Below are 14,634 nucleotides of genomic sequence, written 5' to 3'. Positions count from 1 at the left end.
GCCGTTATGATTTTTTGTTATTGGATTGTTATTGGATTGTTATTGTAATAACAGACCAATAACATTTTCAGTTATTTTTCAAACAAATCTTTGTTATTATTTTTTGTTATTTTAACAACTAATCCGATCATCCCAATAACATTTGGAGACATTCTTCCATAACAAAAAATGTTATTCCCGAGCTGTTTTTGCTTTCAATCAATATCAGACCAATAACAAATTTTGCTATGATAACATAAACTGTTATTCAACTCTTATGCAAAAATGGATTTTTCAAGAAGAATCCATAACACTTTTTGTTATTTTAACAATATTTGTTATTGAAATGGTATGAATTTAGTTATTACCGTCTGCCCGGGTCAAACTTCCACTTTCTAAAAATCTTCATATAAAATGACAGCTGGAAAACCCGTCGTACCTTATCAAATCTACATACATTGGACCCAATCCGATATTTGAAAAAGGGACATCAAAGCTTCATTTGAGATCAGAGCCCCAGCTCGAATCTTCAAACACGAACAAAAGCTGCGAACCGGAGATTAGCAGTGATGTTTTGGAATTTTGACAGACTGGAACGCACGAATTACCCCATCACCGGTCCCGAGCAGACGGAAAAAACTTGGGAATAACATTTTTTGATTTTAGAAAATACTAGGCCAATAACATTTTATGTTATTTATAACAAGATTTGGTATTTGTCGTTATGATTTTTTTGTTATTGGATTGTTATTGTAATAACAGACTAATAACATTTTTAGTTATTCTTCGAATAAATCTTTGTTATTAGTTTATGTTATTTTAACAACTAATCCGATCATCCCAATAACAATTGGAGATATTCTTCCATAACAAAATGTGTTATTCCAAAGTTGTTTTGGTTTCAACCAATATCAGACCAATAACAAATTTTGTTATGATAACATAAACTGTTATTAAACCCTTATGCAAAAATGGAGTTTGCAAGAAGATTTCATAACACTTTCTGTTATTTTAACAGTATTTGGTATTGAAATGGCATGAATTTTGTTTTTCCCGAGCAGACGGAAATAACTTGGGAAGGTCAGTTTTTGATATTGTGAGAAGATCGAAATATGTTATTGGGATGATCGGATTAGTTGTTAAAATAACAAAAATCAATAACAAAGATTTGTTCGAAGAATAACTTAAACTGTTATTATGTTGTTATTGCAATAACAAACCAATAACACAGAAGGAATCATGAAGGAATAACAAGATTTGTTATTTTGTGCGGAGAGGTGGAGCAGCATAATAACAAAAATGGTTATTGAACTGTTATGTCTCCATAACAAAAAAAGTTATTGTTTTGGTTTATTTGTAATTTGCAAATAAACCTGCAGTTGCTACAACTCCTCTGTACTAGTCAGGGCTGCAGAGTCGGGTACCTCCAAGCGACTTTGAATCCATACTTTGAAGACAACTCCGACTCTGGATGCAGGATATGACGTCAACGACGACTTCAGCTCTCCAAAAATACCCGACTTCACAGATTCCGACTCCAAGTAAAAGTTGCTGAAAATTAGATGAATCCGATGCAGTCTCCGAGGTCTCACTCCAGCTCGAACTTCAACGTCAGCACCGACTTCCTGGCTCTGTGAAAATAATAACAGTTTTTGTTATTCACACTTCAAAAATTCTCAATAAATAAATCAATTCCGTTAGGGAATATAAAAAAAATTAAAAAAAGGACTCTCAAAAGTTAACTTATCGGATTAATTTTAGCTTGAAACCCCATTTCATGGCCAAAATAATGATCCCGACGAAATTGGTCAAAATTATCCCATAGTTCTAACCAATTTTAACAAAGTCCCTTAGGGGGTATATCAAATAATTAAAAAAATCAACTTCCAAAATTTCAACTTTTTAGAATAATTTTAGCTAAAGGACCCCATTTCATGGCCAAAATAATGACCCCGACGAAATTTGTCAAAATTATCCCATAGTTCTAACCAATTTTAACAAAGTCCCTTAGGGGGTATATCAAATAATTAAAAAAATCAACTTCCAAAATTTCAACTTTTTAGAATAATTTTAGCTAAAGGACCCCATTTCATGGCCAAAATAATGACCCCGACGAAATTTGTCAAAATTATCCCATAGTTCTAACCAATTTTAACAAAGTCCCTTAGGGGGTATATCAAATAATTAAAAAAATCAACTTCCAAAATTTCAACTTTTTAGAATAATTTTAGCTTAAGGACCCCATTTCATGGCCAAAATAATGACCCCGACGAAATTAGACAAAATTATCCCAAAGATCTAAACATATTTAACAAAAGAAAAAATAATAACAGATTGTGTTATGGACACTTAGAAACTTTTCCATTTGTGCGATTTATGGTTATTTTTATTCCTAAGTCAGTATACCGAACGAATAACAAATTTTGTTATGAGGAGAGTTTTTGAAATGTATAACATTTCCTCTTATTAGCGTGTTATTAAACATTTTCAATATAATATCACTTCAATACCAAATTTTGTTATTTTATCAGAAACTGTTATTATTTTTTCTTCTTGAAGTTGAACTTCAGGATAAAATAATAACACTTTTTGTTATTTTAACAGGATTTGTTATTGAAATATTATTAATTTTGTTATTACCGTCTGCCCGGGTTGCTGTTTTGCTGAAAAAATCTTGTTGTTAAAATATTGAAAATTCAAAAGAATTACTTAGAAGCTAGTAATTTCACAAAAAAATATGTATTTAATATGTAAATATGTATTTAATACATAACAATTAGTAATATTTCAACAAAAAAGTGTTTTTCAACTCTTTTGCCAAATTTCTTATGCTGGTAAACAAACGACGCCACGCCAATGTTGTTCAACAGCGTTTACAGATTTGGTTTTAAACTGTTTTTTTTTGCAATCCTATTCCGACCAAAGCAAACTGACAGCAGTCGACAAAAGGGGCTGGAAACTCTAATATTACTTAAGAATACTCTCAGTATATTGGTAAGTATACTGGTGATATTAACGGAAATGATAAGTATAATAACATATATTTTGATTTACTGGTTAACATAATAATTATAGTTCTAAGAGTTTCCAACCCCTTGAGTCGACATCAGCACGGTTGTCAAATTCACTAGCTGTCAAATGGTAGCCCATAACAAATCAATTTTTTGATTTTAAATTTTCCAATTGTTCGCAACTTAAACGATAAATGCATGAAAAAAACATTGGAATTGTGTTGCTGATGGCTATTTCTATCATATTATTGGAAATTCAATCCCAAAATTGGCTGAAAATTGATATCGAAAAAAGTTATTTTTCTGTTTACCTTCTTTGCTTTTTGTTTTCTTTTGGTACACTGAGAATCGGCATTACTTTTTTTTCAGTTTGCTTTCACATATTTGCATGGGACTTTTGAGTTCAACCAGGATAACACACTTTGTGTTATCATAGTGAATATGAATAATACTGATTCTCAGTGTTTGTTTTTTTTTCTGAACTTCCAAGATGGCGGCTTTGTCGCTACCCCCCTGGTATTCATGCTCGCTTTGTAATTCATGATAATTCACGGTGAAACAAAACTTTGTTTTTATTTTGTCAAACCAACATGATATACAATTACTTTTCAACTTTAAAAAAAATAGGTATAGCCTTCACACTAAGAATTTATTACTAAAATCAGTAGTTGAGAAATCGGTATAGTTTACATCAGTAAACCATCTGTCAAAATAAAAAAAGTATTTCCTAAATCGGTTTTTCGATGAACGAATATTTACTTCATTACCGATGTTCGGTAAGTTTTAACTTAATTCGGTAATAAGCAGTTTATCGAAGTTTTCAGCGCTTGAAAATTCGGTAAACTTTGCCGAATTCGGTAAAAAGAATTTAAGTGCGTTCCTTCAGTGGGGAAATCAAAAATGGTTAATTTATTGTTTGGTTAAAAAATAAACAAAAATTGGAACCAAGTGCAAAATTTACACCACTCCTCGTAAGCTCGCTTAATCAACCCATTATCACTTGACAGATCCCGGGCAGACGGTAATAACAAAATTCAAGCCATTTCAATAACAAATACTGTTAAAATAACAAAAATTGTTATGGAATATGCTTGCAAAATCCTTTTTGCATAAGAGTTTAATAACAGTTTATGTTATCATAACAAAATTTGTTATTGGTCTGATATTGGTGGAAAGCCAAAACAACTTTGGAATAACATTTTTTGTTATGGAAAAATAACTCCAACTGTTATTGGGATGATCGGATTAGTTGTTAAATAACAAGAAATAATAACGAAGATTGACTTATTTTTCAATTTCAATTAGTGTTTATTAGTAAATAATCAATTTACAATTTAGTGTTTCTTATAACCTAATAGAGTTTTGGAGTTCCTTTCAACTATGGTTTACACTATAATTCATTTAGATGTAATTGGATATTCTAACAATGGATTTGGCAAGAGAAGGAAAAATAAAAAAAAAACCTTCGAGATTTGCTAAGGAAAAGGATAGAAATAGGAAAAGCTTAAAACTAAATCACAGTTTGTATTGTCTGTTGACGTCGAAAAACTTCGCTGCACAAGGCAGCTTATCCGTTGTAGATGTACTTCATCATCAGCTCACTGAGAGCTTGGAATTGTTCTGCCTTGTTTCGGCAGGCACGAAGATTGACTTAAAATGTTATAAATCTGTTATTACAATAACAATCCAGTAACAAAAAAAATCGTAATGGCGAATAACAAAACATGTTATCAATAACATAAAATGTTATTGGCCTAGTATTTTCAACTATCAAAAACTGTTATTCCCACGTAATTTCCGTCTGCTCGGGTTTGCTTTATTAGTAACACTGAGGGGCTTGTGGGACATTCCTGCGAGCAGCTGCCAAATCCAAAGTCACACTTATGCAACTCCTTCTCCTCAATGATTGGGTCTCTTTTATGCATTTGTTGCCGTTACTATTATTATTCAATGTGTGTGTTTATGCTTTGGGGCGATTTTATGTCCACCTCGCGGACCCCCTCGCGAGGCAATTATCACGTGGTTCACGCTTTTCGCTTCAAGTTGAAAGCAATTACTACTTGGGGGTTTGGTCAAGTTTAACAGGTGATCTTGAAAAAAAGACATGGTGCGATGATTGAATTTCAATCAATTACTTTCGATGAACTTGTTTCCAATTTTGTTTGGTTTAGTGTGCCAGTAAAACCAAAAAATAAACAAAAAAGCTTCTATTGAAGAGACTGAGTCAGAGGGAGTCTTTCGCTCCAATCTTGGATAAAAGGCATTGAGCGTCATTCAGATGATTTGACATTTGCAGTGTTGCTAATTTCAGTATAGACATAAATGCAGTGGTGCTAGTTTTTTTTTTAATTTTTTGAAAATTTCTGTTTTGTAATGTAGCAGACATGTTTTGTTTTGAAAAATTCTTCGGTCAAGACAGTGAGCAAAAGAGCAACTCTCGTTCTTCTCAATTCTTTTCGCTTCCCCTCTGCTTTGTTCTGGTGCTAACCTTCTCCGCTCTTCCTTTCCCTTCCAGGCCCGCGCCCAGGCGGCCCGTGATCGGCGGGAAGCTGCCGCGGCCGCAGCCGCCCTTGCCCTTGCCAACGGCAACGGCACCACCAGCAATGGCAGCGTGACGTCCAACGGCACGGCCAACGGAACCGCCAACGGAATCGCCAACGGCCACCACGGGAAGAACGGCTCGGCGGTGCACAGTAACGGCACCACGAACGGTTCCCTGCTGAACGGCGGCTCCTCCAACAAGGCCGCCGACTACTACGTTCGGGGCGATCTCCCGGCCGAGATCGAAATCACGCAGCGACGCACCCAGAACCAATAATAGCGAATATAAGAGTACCTTCTTCTTCTCTTTCTTCCAACTTCAACCAAATACCCCAAAGTCCCGAACCTTTTCCCACCTTTTTGTATCCTAGCCTTGACAGAGACACACAACAACAAAAACAAACAAAGCACAAACACATTCCCACCCCACCCTCCCTTCTGTCATCCTCCTCCCCCACCCCACCTTGCACACAGTCGCTAGCGAGAGAGAGACAAAACAACCCCAAAACAAAGCGGTTTCTATTGTTATTATTATTTAATTTATTGTAAAACTTCTTTATTATTAGTACGCGCGTGTGTACAACACAAAGCAAACAAGCTACTGACTTTGTGTTTACCTCTTTTTTTTCTTTTTATGTTTGAAGCATTTGACCCCTTTTTTAGTTTACGCACCTTTTTGAAACAAAACAAAAACAGACACCAACACATTTTAAAAAAGCTTTCCCCTTCCGAACACTAGCAAAACACAAACACACAACCACAAACCACGCGTAATAAAACAAACGCAATAGAAAACAGGACCGCCCTATCGTATTTTTCCCGATTAGGGTTATTTATATTTAAAACATAATTAAAAATAGTAAAACGGAACGCTCATTGATTGACGTTTTCGCTTCTGTTTCGTTATTCGTTATTCTGTTTGACAACCGAGCTTGCTTTCCAAGCTTGCTTCGATAGACGTATCCAGTTTGAAATGGCCGCTAGGTGGCCAATGGTGTTAGAAATGACAGCTTCCATGTATTTGAATATGGGAGCTCAGGAAAACTCATTTTTTAAGCAATAAAATTATTATTTATGATAAAAGTATTGATTGATTAGGTGCACAAAATGTGTCTAGAATATTATTAAAAAAAAAACTGTTCGAAAAATTTGCAATTGAGATAAGTACACCATTCGATTCAGCAGGAATTTTGGGCACCAAAAATATATAGTTTTCATATGTTAAGTATTTTATTTTAGAAGAAAATTAACAAAAAGTATGAAAATCGAGACATTTAGTATGGGAGCTGTCAAATCTCTCACCATCAAAAAGCAGCGTTGAGCTTTCGCTGGATTTGTCTATTGCCTTCTGCGTACAAATAAGCTTACGGAAAACGGAAAGAGAAAGAGAGCGCGCAATCAAACGAGAGAGAGAGAGAGCGAAAAAGTGGGGAGAGGGAAACTGACAAGTACTCACTCACACCGTTCAAGCAGGACAACAGAACAATCAACACACAGCAACACGAAACACACAGAAACACACATGTTAAGAGCTGAAAGCGCAGAAAAAAAATGTGTTTTTATTAAGTGAAAGCCAAAAAGTAGGAAAAGGTGAAAGCTTTTTTTCTTTGATTACGGAAAAAAACAGTAGAAATGTGTTACCTTTATTTAGATTTTTAAATAAAGTTAGTAACTTGTTGGACGGTAACTGAAGTAATAAATAGAAGAAGAAAAATACACACAAACACAAACAAACAAAAAAGAGAGCATTAAAGAAGTGAGTTTGAGCGCGAGCGAGAGCGTGAGCGTGAGAGGAAGAAGAAAACAATATTTTGTAAATAGTTGAGCTAACCTAGCGTGCGATAGGCGTAAGATTAAGCAAGTGAACTAAAGAGAGAGAGAGTGTGTAGAGGTAAAAACAAGCAAGCTGAGAGGAAAACATCAATCAAAATAGAGAGGTGAAGAAATTGTTGAATGCTTTGCCTTACATTTTAATGTTTTTCTTTTTGCTCAGTTTTGTCATCCACATGTCTTACCCCTTAGAAAAAGGTTCATCTTCTACAACACACACAAACTTCAATACTATTCAGGAACAGGAGTAAGGAAAAAAACCCTTAGCAAATAGTTTACAGTATCTATAAAAAAATAAAATAAAATAAAAGCATTCAAATCGCTTGAAAGAGTGCGCCTGGTAGAAGGTGAGAATGAATGGGAAATGCAAATAAAAAAAAACGAAAAGATGAAAAAGTATAACTCTAATGTGATTTCTTTATTTTTTTGTAAGGAAAATGCAATTGCAAAGTAATAAGGCAAATAAAAAAAATGATCAGTAAACACAAAAACCGTGTAAACAATCTGTACTTGCATCGATGCTCCGTGTCAATGTCGCAAACAAAAAAGAAAACTCTAGTTTTAAAGAATCCAATTGAAAAAGTAAAAGTAAACGAGACAAAACAAACCAACTTGGTGTGAGCTAATATTTACAAAAACAATAGGAACGCGAAAAAAAAAACACCTACAGCATTTGGACATTCGCGAAGGAATACAGTAAAGTTAAAAAAAAACCCGGATTAGAAAGGAAAGGAAGAGAAGCGTTTTAACCTTGACAAAAAAATATTTCATGAAAAAAAAAAACTCCAAAATTCAAAAAAGGTGAAAGCGTCCTCTTCCTTTCCTATAGCTAGTTATCCGTGGACTGAGAAGCAGCAGGAGGAAAAAGCTGCAAGCAGTTTTGATGGTCGATTTTGGCCATTACTTGATAGATATCTACTAATTTGATGAGCGTGGTGAAATGAGTGAAATAAAAAAAATGTGCTGAAAATGTGACATCAAGTGTTTTTTTCTTTGTCAGAATTTCCGAAAAAAGATTTATTTGCGAAGCTTATCCATCATTTTACACCTACTCCAGGGTAAACGGAATGCACATGGCTTGGCACATGGAGGAAAGAGATTTGCTCTCTTGCTCACTGTCTTGCCCCCAAGGAACCCGTTGGCCCAGAGCTTGAAATAGTTGCATGAATTGGCGAAGCTGACGACGTCCGTGCTCTCCAAGAAGCCAATATGTGCTTTTAGTAGCTTGAATGTAAATAAAAGCGCGTGTATTTACTTTAGTAAATTTCTAAGAAGTTAGGGGAAGTAAAGCTTCCCTTATAAACAGCGTTTGACAGCTGAGCAATTCTCTACGATATCGGACGTTTTTTTTTAATTTTAATTTTATTTTTATCCGGCTGAAATTTTTTCAACTTCATTTTTTATGTAAAATCGAATTTACAATCAAAAAGTACTATGGTGAAATTTTGATAAAGTGCCCTGTTTTCAAGTTAAAGCCATTTTTAGGTAACTTTTTTGAAAATAGTCGCAGTCATTAATTTTTTTAAACAAGTTGAAAAAAATATTTAAAAAAAGCTGAGAAAATTCTCTATATTTTGCTTTTTTGAACATTGTTGATACGACCCTTAGTGGCTGAGATATTACTATGCAAAGATTTAAAAACAGGAAAATTTATGTTTTCTAAGTCTCACCCAAACAACCTACCATTTTTTAATGTCTTTCCGATCTTTCCGACACTTCAAAAGGGCCAAATATTCAATATTACGCCCTTTTGAAATGTTAGTCTTTATTTTAAAAAAATAAAATATTGTTTTCGATTAGATCGAAAAATTTCACGAATGTTTCATATTTTAACATTGAAAATCGGACCATTAGTTGCTGAGATATCGACATTCTCCAAAAATATTTTTTCGAATGTGGGCAAACAGGGGCACTAATTTAAGAAAAATGAATAACTGGGACTATTTTCAAAAAAAAGTTTCCTAAAAATGGCCATAACTTAAAAACGGTGTACTTTATCAAAATTTCACCAAAGTACTTTTTGCGACCAATATTTCGATTTTTGAAAAAATCAGCATTGATTTAAAAATTTATAACTCGGTCAAAAATGTTTTGCCCGTTCTGGAAATTTCTGAAAAGTTGGCATTTGATGTCCCCAAAAAAATATCAGAAAAATAAATAAAAATTGTGTTTTTTGCAAATTAAGTTTTATTGACAAAAAGTGAAATAAAAAATCACCAATTTTTTTACCCTCTATCATTTTTTTCAATGTAGTCCTTATCATACCTACAACATTGCCGAAGACACCAAATCAATCAAAAAATTCCTTCAAAAGATACAGATTTTTGAATTTTCATATATCATTTTTTGTAAGGACAGCGGCCAAATTTGTATGGAAAATTAAAAGGACAAACTAATGATGCAAAATTATTTCTTTGGGAATACCGAATGCACCAAAAAAGTTTCAGCCGGATTAAAAATACAAAAAAAAACGAATGACCGAAATCTCAGAGAATTGCTCAGTTTAGGAAGCGTCCTTTTATTACGTAACGCAAAAAAAAATGATTTTTAGAACCCCTCCCCCTCGTAACAAAAGGTCCATACAAATTTAAAAAAAAATGAATGAAGCGTAACACAGGAGCACTTTTTGCGTTTGGGAGCGTCCTTGTATTACGCAACGCAAAAAAATGAGTGTTTGTACCCCCTCCCACCCCTCGTAACAACATTTTCATACAAATTTTAAAAATGTTGTATGGAGCGTAACACGGCCTTCGAACTCTCATGTACAGATACAGATTGTCAAGGGCAACAGATTGGCCAATGTTTGACAGATCCAAACGCGCTGGACACCAACCGCCCAGCAAAACTGGCAGTGTTGCAAGCGCAAAACATACGTTGCCAGTGCCGATTTATTTTTCATCGACCAATCTGTTTCCCCTAGATAGACAATCTGTAGTAGAAAGCCATGCCCATACAGGGCAGAATTTGATTTCAGCGGATTTATTTGTACGAGTCGTGCTGAAAAAATCTTCTTTTTGCAATGTGTTGCATAAACTACTATATAATGATTTTAATAATGTATACAATTTTTTAAGTTAAAGCTAACTGAACATTATTTCTGTATAGAAGGGGAATCTTTGATTTATTGCTTATTGAGAAAAAAAAACTTATTTAGTTTCAATTCATGTTTGGCATGAAACATAAAATTAATATTTCTCAATGATGTTTTCTTATGAATATGTAGTAACACACAGCTGAAGGAACTTGAGTACTCTTTTATGCCCTTTAAATGAACTAATGTTTGTTTTTGATCATTTCAAAAAAAATATTAAATTAGATATGGTAGTCAAAATGGCGGTGATGAAACAGCAAAATGCATTTGAAATTGTAACAGGCAATGAATTACTCAAATTTGACTAAAATTTGGTTGCAGATCTTTTAAAGCTAAACCTTATTTTATTCCATGAAAATCTGATATTACTCACAGTACAGACTGCATTTCTCGAGATCATTAATTCTACAGTGGGAATGCGTCCAAAATAACGATCGACCAAACAAAATTTACTCCAAACAACAACTCAAATAAAACGAAATAACAGTGTACTTGCATGCAACTTTTGTTTTGTTTTGCTGCATGGGATAACGAACTTACTATATGTCAAAGATGCATTTGCTCAGCTGATCTGAATATTTTTATTTACAAATGCCGGTTGCAAACAAACAAGATTCGTTACTGTCGATACTACTGAAACAGGTAACTAGAAGCTAGAATTCAAAGCAATGTAGAAATTTGGTAACTTTTAGCGGTACAAAAGGTTTCTTCGGTTCCATTGCAGCAATTTTAGGCATGAGATAAAGAAATACAAGAAAGTATGCACTGATAAAGGATTAAACCAGGACTACGGTGCCGTCTTGACCCAGTAATTCTTACACAGATATTAGTTGAACGTGATTGCTTATCAAGATTCAACAAAGCTTAACATATCAACTTGGTATAATTGGAAGCATGTCTGAGGAAACAACTATAGATGATCTGCCCGAAGAGGTGATAAAACAAAGTTGATTCTTTAAATTTGATTCAACCCTCACTTTCATCAGATGCTGGAGACGATCTTTTCACACCTGGACCTAGAAGACCGCAAATCAGTAACCGCCGTCTGTCACCGATGGTCCCGACTAGCTCTTCGCTGGTCAGAACTTCAACTGGAAGTGGATTTCCGAAAGTGTGGCACGGAGGAATCCTACCGGCGGACACTTCTAGTCAGCCAGCGACCGTACAGGCACTTGGTGTGCTACTTCGGCTACGATTACGCCGTGGGCGATTTGCTGCTGTACATATTGGCCAAATTTAGTGAAAGTCTGGAAACGGTGAAGCTGATACCGAACCAGTTTGTTCCGGTTGAACTTTCGTTCTTTGCTAGTCTAACTAAATTAAGTGCTAATCTTAAGAAGCTGCACATCGATGCCTGCAACTTTCGGGACAACTCGGATGGCGAACTCGAGTTTCATCCGCTCAACAATCTCCAGGATCTGTACCTGGAGAACAACCTGCTGGATCTTCCGGGAGGACACGACATCCGGGAGCTGACACCAAACATCACCGCTCTTCACGTGCAAATCAGTTACTACTCGGATCGACCGCTGCACGTTCTCCGACATTTTGGGCCCCGTCTGAAGGAGCTGGAAGTGTGGTTTCTAAGTGAAGATCGCTTTCTGGAAGTCTGTTCAATGGAATTTCCACGCTTGCGAAAAATCAACTTTTACTGTGTCGATTGGATATTCCAGGATGCAGACACGATCCGGATGGTGCAGCAGTTCTTCCGGAAGAGTCCCGATCTACGGGAGGCCACTCTTAGGTGTAACATGATCACGCCGATTCTGGCGGATTTGGCTAATAGCTGTCTAAATTTAAGCTTCCTCTGTTTGAGTATGGAAACTGTGTCGGCAGATTGCTTCCGGTGGTTCAGTTCCCTGCGAAATCTGAAGGTTTGTACAAAGAAACTCCTGAAACTATAACAGAAACTATAACACTCTCATTTCCAGTCACTTCGCCTCGAAGACGCTACGATAGAGTCACCCAACTTGGAACAATGTCCGACACTGTCAAGTTTGCGTAAAATATCACTTTACTCAGTTAAAATCACGAACGCACTGGACCTAAACCACTTCCTGTGTCGCTCGTATCCGGCACTAAGCGTCCTAGAACTCATCAACGTGACCACCTGTGGGTCATTCCTGTACGATCAGGTGGTACTTTCTTGCAACATGGCACAACTGGAACTTTTGGTGTTGATAGAACCGGATAAATCGATCAATTTGATGCTCTTTGAATACATCGATCTTCCCAAGCTGCGAGAGGTGAAGCTGAAGTTCAAAGAATCTTATTTAGCGAGCATTCCAGTTGGAAAACAGCTCCGGATACAGCACATTACCATGGAGCTCAGCGTAGTAATAATCTTTTCGATTTCTGAAATTACATTAAATAAACAACTTCCTCTAAATTTAAGGTTAACGCGGATACCTTCCAAAACATTCGACTGGTGTTGCCAAATCTGAAAAAACTGACACTGTCCGGATGCTCAAGGAACGATGTTCAAACCGCGCGGGAAATACTCACTGGCTGTGATGTACGCTATAGGCGAAAATGGCGCTTTGAAGAAGCATTCTGAAAAAGTTTTGTTCGGATTCGTTGATCGAAATATACTTTGTTGTAGTTAGAGAATTGTAACTGTTCAGGTATAAATTTTGTGCATAATAAGTTTACGCAAAGAGATTGTTGTTATATACTTTTTTACTTGTGAATAAGTATAATTTTGATAACCTATAATACAATTTTAAAATAGCAGAGAAATGTTGTTCTGCTTTACCAGATTTGTCAAATACAAGCAAATTTCAATGCTTCATTTTTCACTGCCCTTACACCTACATCTCACCCTTGCTCTGAGTCAGTACGAGCAACACGCTAGAACACGCTTTGAGTGTTCGTGCCAGGCATGCACACCTTCTTTTCCGGTTACGCATTTTAACTCGGCCGGGGGTGGTACATTACGTAGGGTTTGATGTAAGTATAAGCGCCTAACCATTTATAGTGTGCCTATCAACTTTCATTAAAGCAAGTACTGTTTTATTTTAGTTTGAATTCAAAAACTAGTTGTTATTTTACTGTGTATTGTTTTCTCCTGAAATCTTTCCTAGTGTTGAGTCGTGTTTCTGTTGCTATTTCTTTTGTCGCGGTGTTTTGTTACAATTTTTGGTCCTAAGCATGTTATAAAAGTTTACCAAAAGTACAATAGTAATATTTGTGTTAATCCATTAACCATTCCATAAATTGAGTAAGGGCTCAAACCTCACTTGTTTGAAAAAAGGGTGAAGATTGAAAACAATAGACAGTTAAAGAGAATATATTTTATAAAAAATCAAGAATCAATAGTAAGAGAATGTTGATTTTATTTTAAAGAATAAAAATGAGAAGCTGTATGTAGTAGATATAAAATTAGACAATAGTTAATAAATAGAGATAAAAAACAAGCGTAGATTATAGTAATGATAACTTATAGGACAGATAAAGAATTATTCAAATAAATAAATTCGCAATAAAATCAAAAGAGAAAATACTAATGATAAATAGACTTGATATTACTAGTACATTGAGGAAAAGTATTTTTAAAGGAAAAACACAAAGTTTGTTCAAGCAGTATCAATTGGTAAAAAAGAGTGGAAAAGCTTTGAGAGACAAGAGAATCAAAAGTAAGAAAAATCAAAATCAAATGATGGATATTAAATAGAAGAATCAATGAAGAAGTGAGAATCAGTAGAGCAAAATAAAAATAGGAGATAGGTGGTAGCTGAGAATGAAGAGAAGAAAAACCCCTTTGTGCGATGTTTCAGGTACATCCACAGCAGATGACTCAACATACTGCGAATCAAAACAATACCGTCTACAGTCACAAATTACTTCCCTTTCCCACATTGTTGCGCCCCTTTCTTCTAGCCGGCTCGACTCTGACCCGCGGTGGTCAAAGGTTTAAGATCCGTTTCCACAGGCCACCAGCTAGGTCATCATGAAAACCAAGCCAACGTGGAGGTAAGAAAATAGGACACTCGCAAGGAACCAGAGCTATACTGTTCTGATCAAGATAATTCGGATGATCTAACAGAACTACGGATGTAGTTAGTTGCGCTCCTTCCAGGATGTTCCTTACGTGGACGTCAACCGAAGAGCACGCAACAAGGTCAGTGCCATTGCATGCTCTTAGGTATCAATCCTTGGCCTGCAAATTTCAATGCTTCATTT

The 14,634-nt window shown here is 35.5% G+C and overlaps 1 protein-coding gene across 3 annotated transcripts; it reads left to right on the top strand.

Annotated features, from left to right (window-relative positions):
* Positions 1-10,997: 10,997 nt before the first annotated feature.
* LOC120430686 (uncharacterized) lies at positions 10,998-13,852 on the top strand. Of its 3 annotated transcripts, none has more exons than XM_052706141.1 (5): positions 10,998-11,094; positions 11,156-11,385; positions 11,439-12,326; positions 12,384-12,785; positions 12,848-13,852. In XM_052706141.1, exons 2-5 carry the CDS (start codon positions 11,347-11,349, stop codon positions 13,007-13,009), a joined length of 1,491 nt encoding a protein of 496 aa, XP_052562101.1. In that variant the 5' UTR covers positions 10,998-11,094; positions 11,156-11,346; the 3' UTR covers positions 13,010-13,852. The 3 variants fall into 3 exon arrangements, with proteins under 3 accessions (XP_052562101.1, XP_052562100.1, XP_039451719.1); XM_052706140.1 differs by having other exon boundaries at positions 12,384-12,788; XM_039595785.2 differs by having other exon boundaries at positions 11,020-11,094; positions 11,177-11,385; positions 12,384-12,788.
* Positions 13,853-14,634: the final 782 nt, after the last annotated feature.

The sequence above is a fragment of the Culex pipiens genome, chromosome 1 (assembly GCF_016801865.2).
Source record: "Culex pipiens pallens isolate TS chromosome 1, TS_CPP_V2, whole genome shotgun sequence".
NCBI classification, from domain to species: domain Eukaryota; kingdom Metazoa; phylum Arthropoda; class Insecta; order Diptera; family Culicidae; genus Culex; species Culex pipiens.
This window is presented reverse-complemented; position numbering and strand designations above follow the sequence as displayed.

What these genes read in the sequence shown, in the direction of transcription:
- LOC120430686 (XM_052706140.1), top strand. Translation starts at nt 11,347, where the DNA reads ATGTCTGAGGAAACAACTATAGATGATCTGCCCGAAGAG. An exon ending in TAGATGATCTGCCCGAAGAG is followed by an intron (nt 11,386 to 11,438) that starts GTGATAAAACAA and finishes CACTTTCATCAG; the next exon opens with ATGCTGGAGACGATCTTTTC. An exon ending in GTTCCCTGCGAAATCTGAAG is followed by an intron (nt 12,327 to 12,383) that starts GTTTGTACAAAG and finishes TCTCATTTCCAG; the next exon opens with TCACTTCGCCTCGAAGACGC.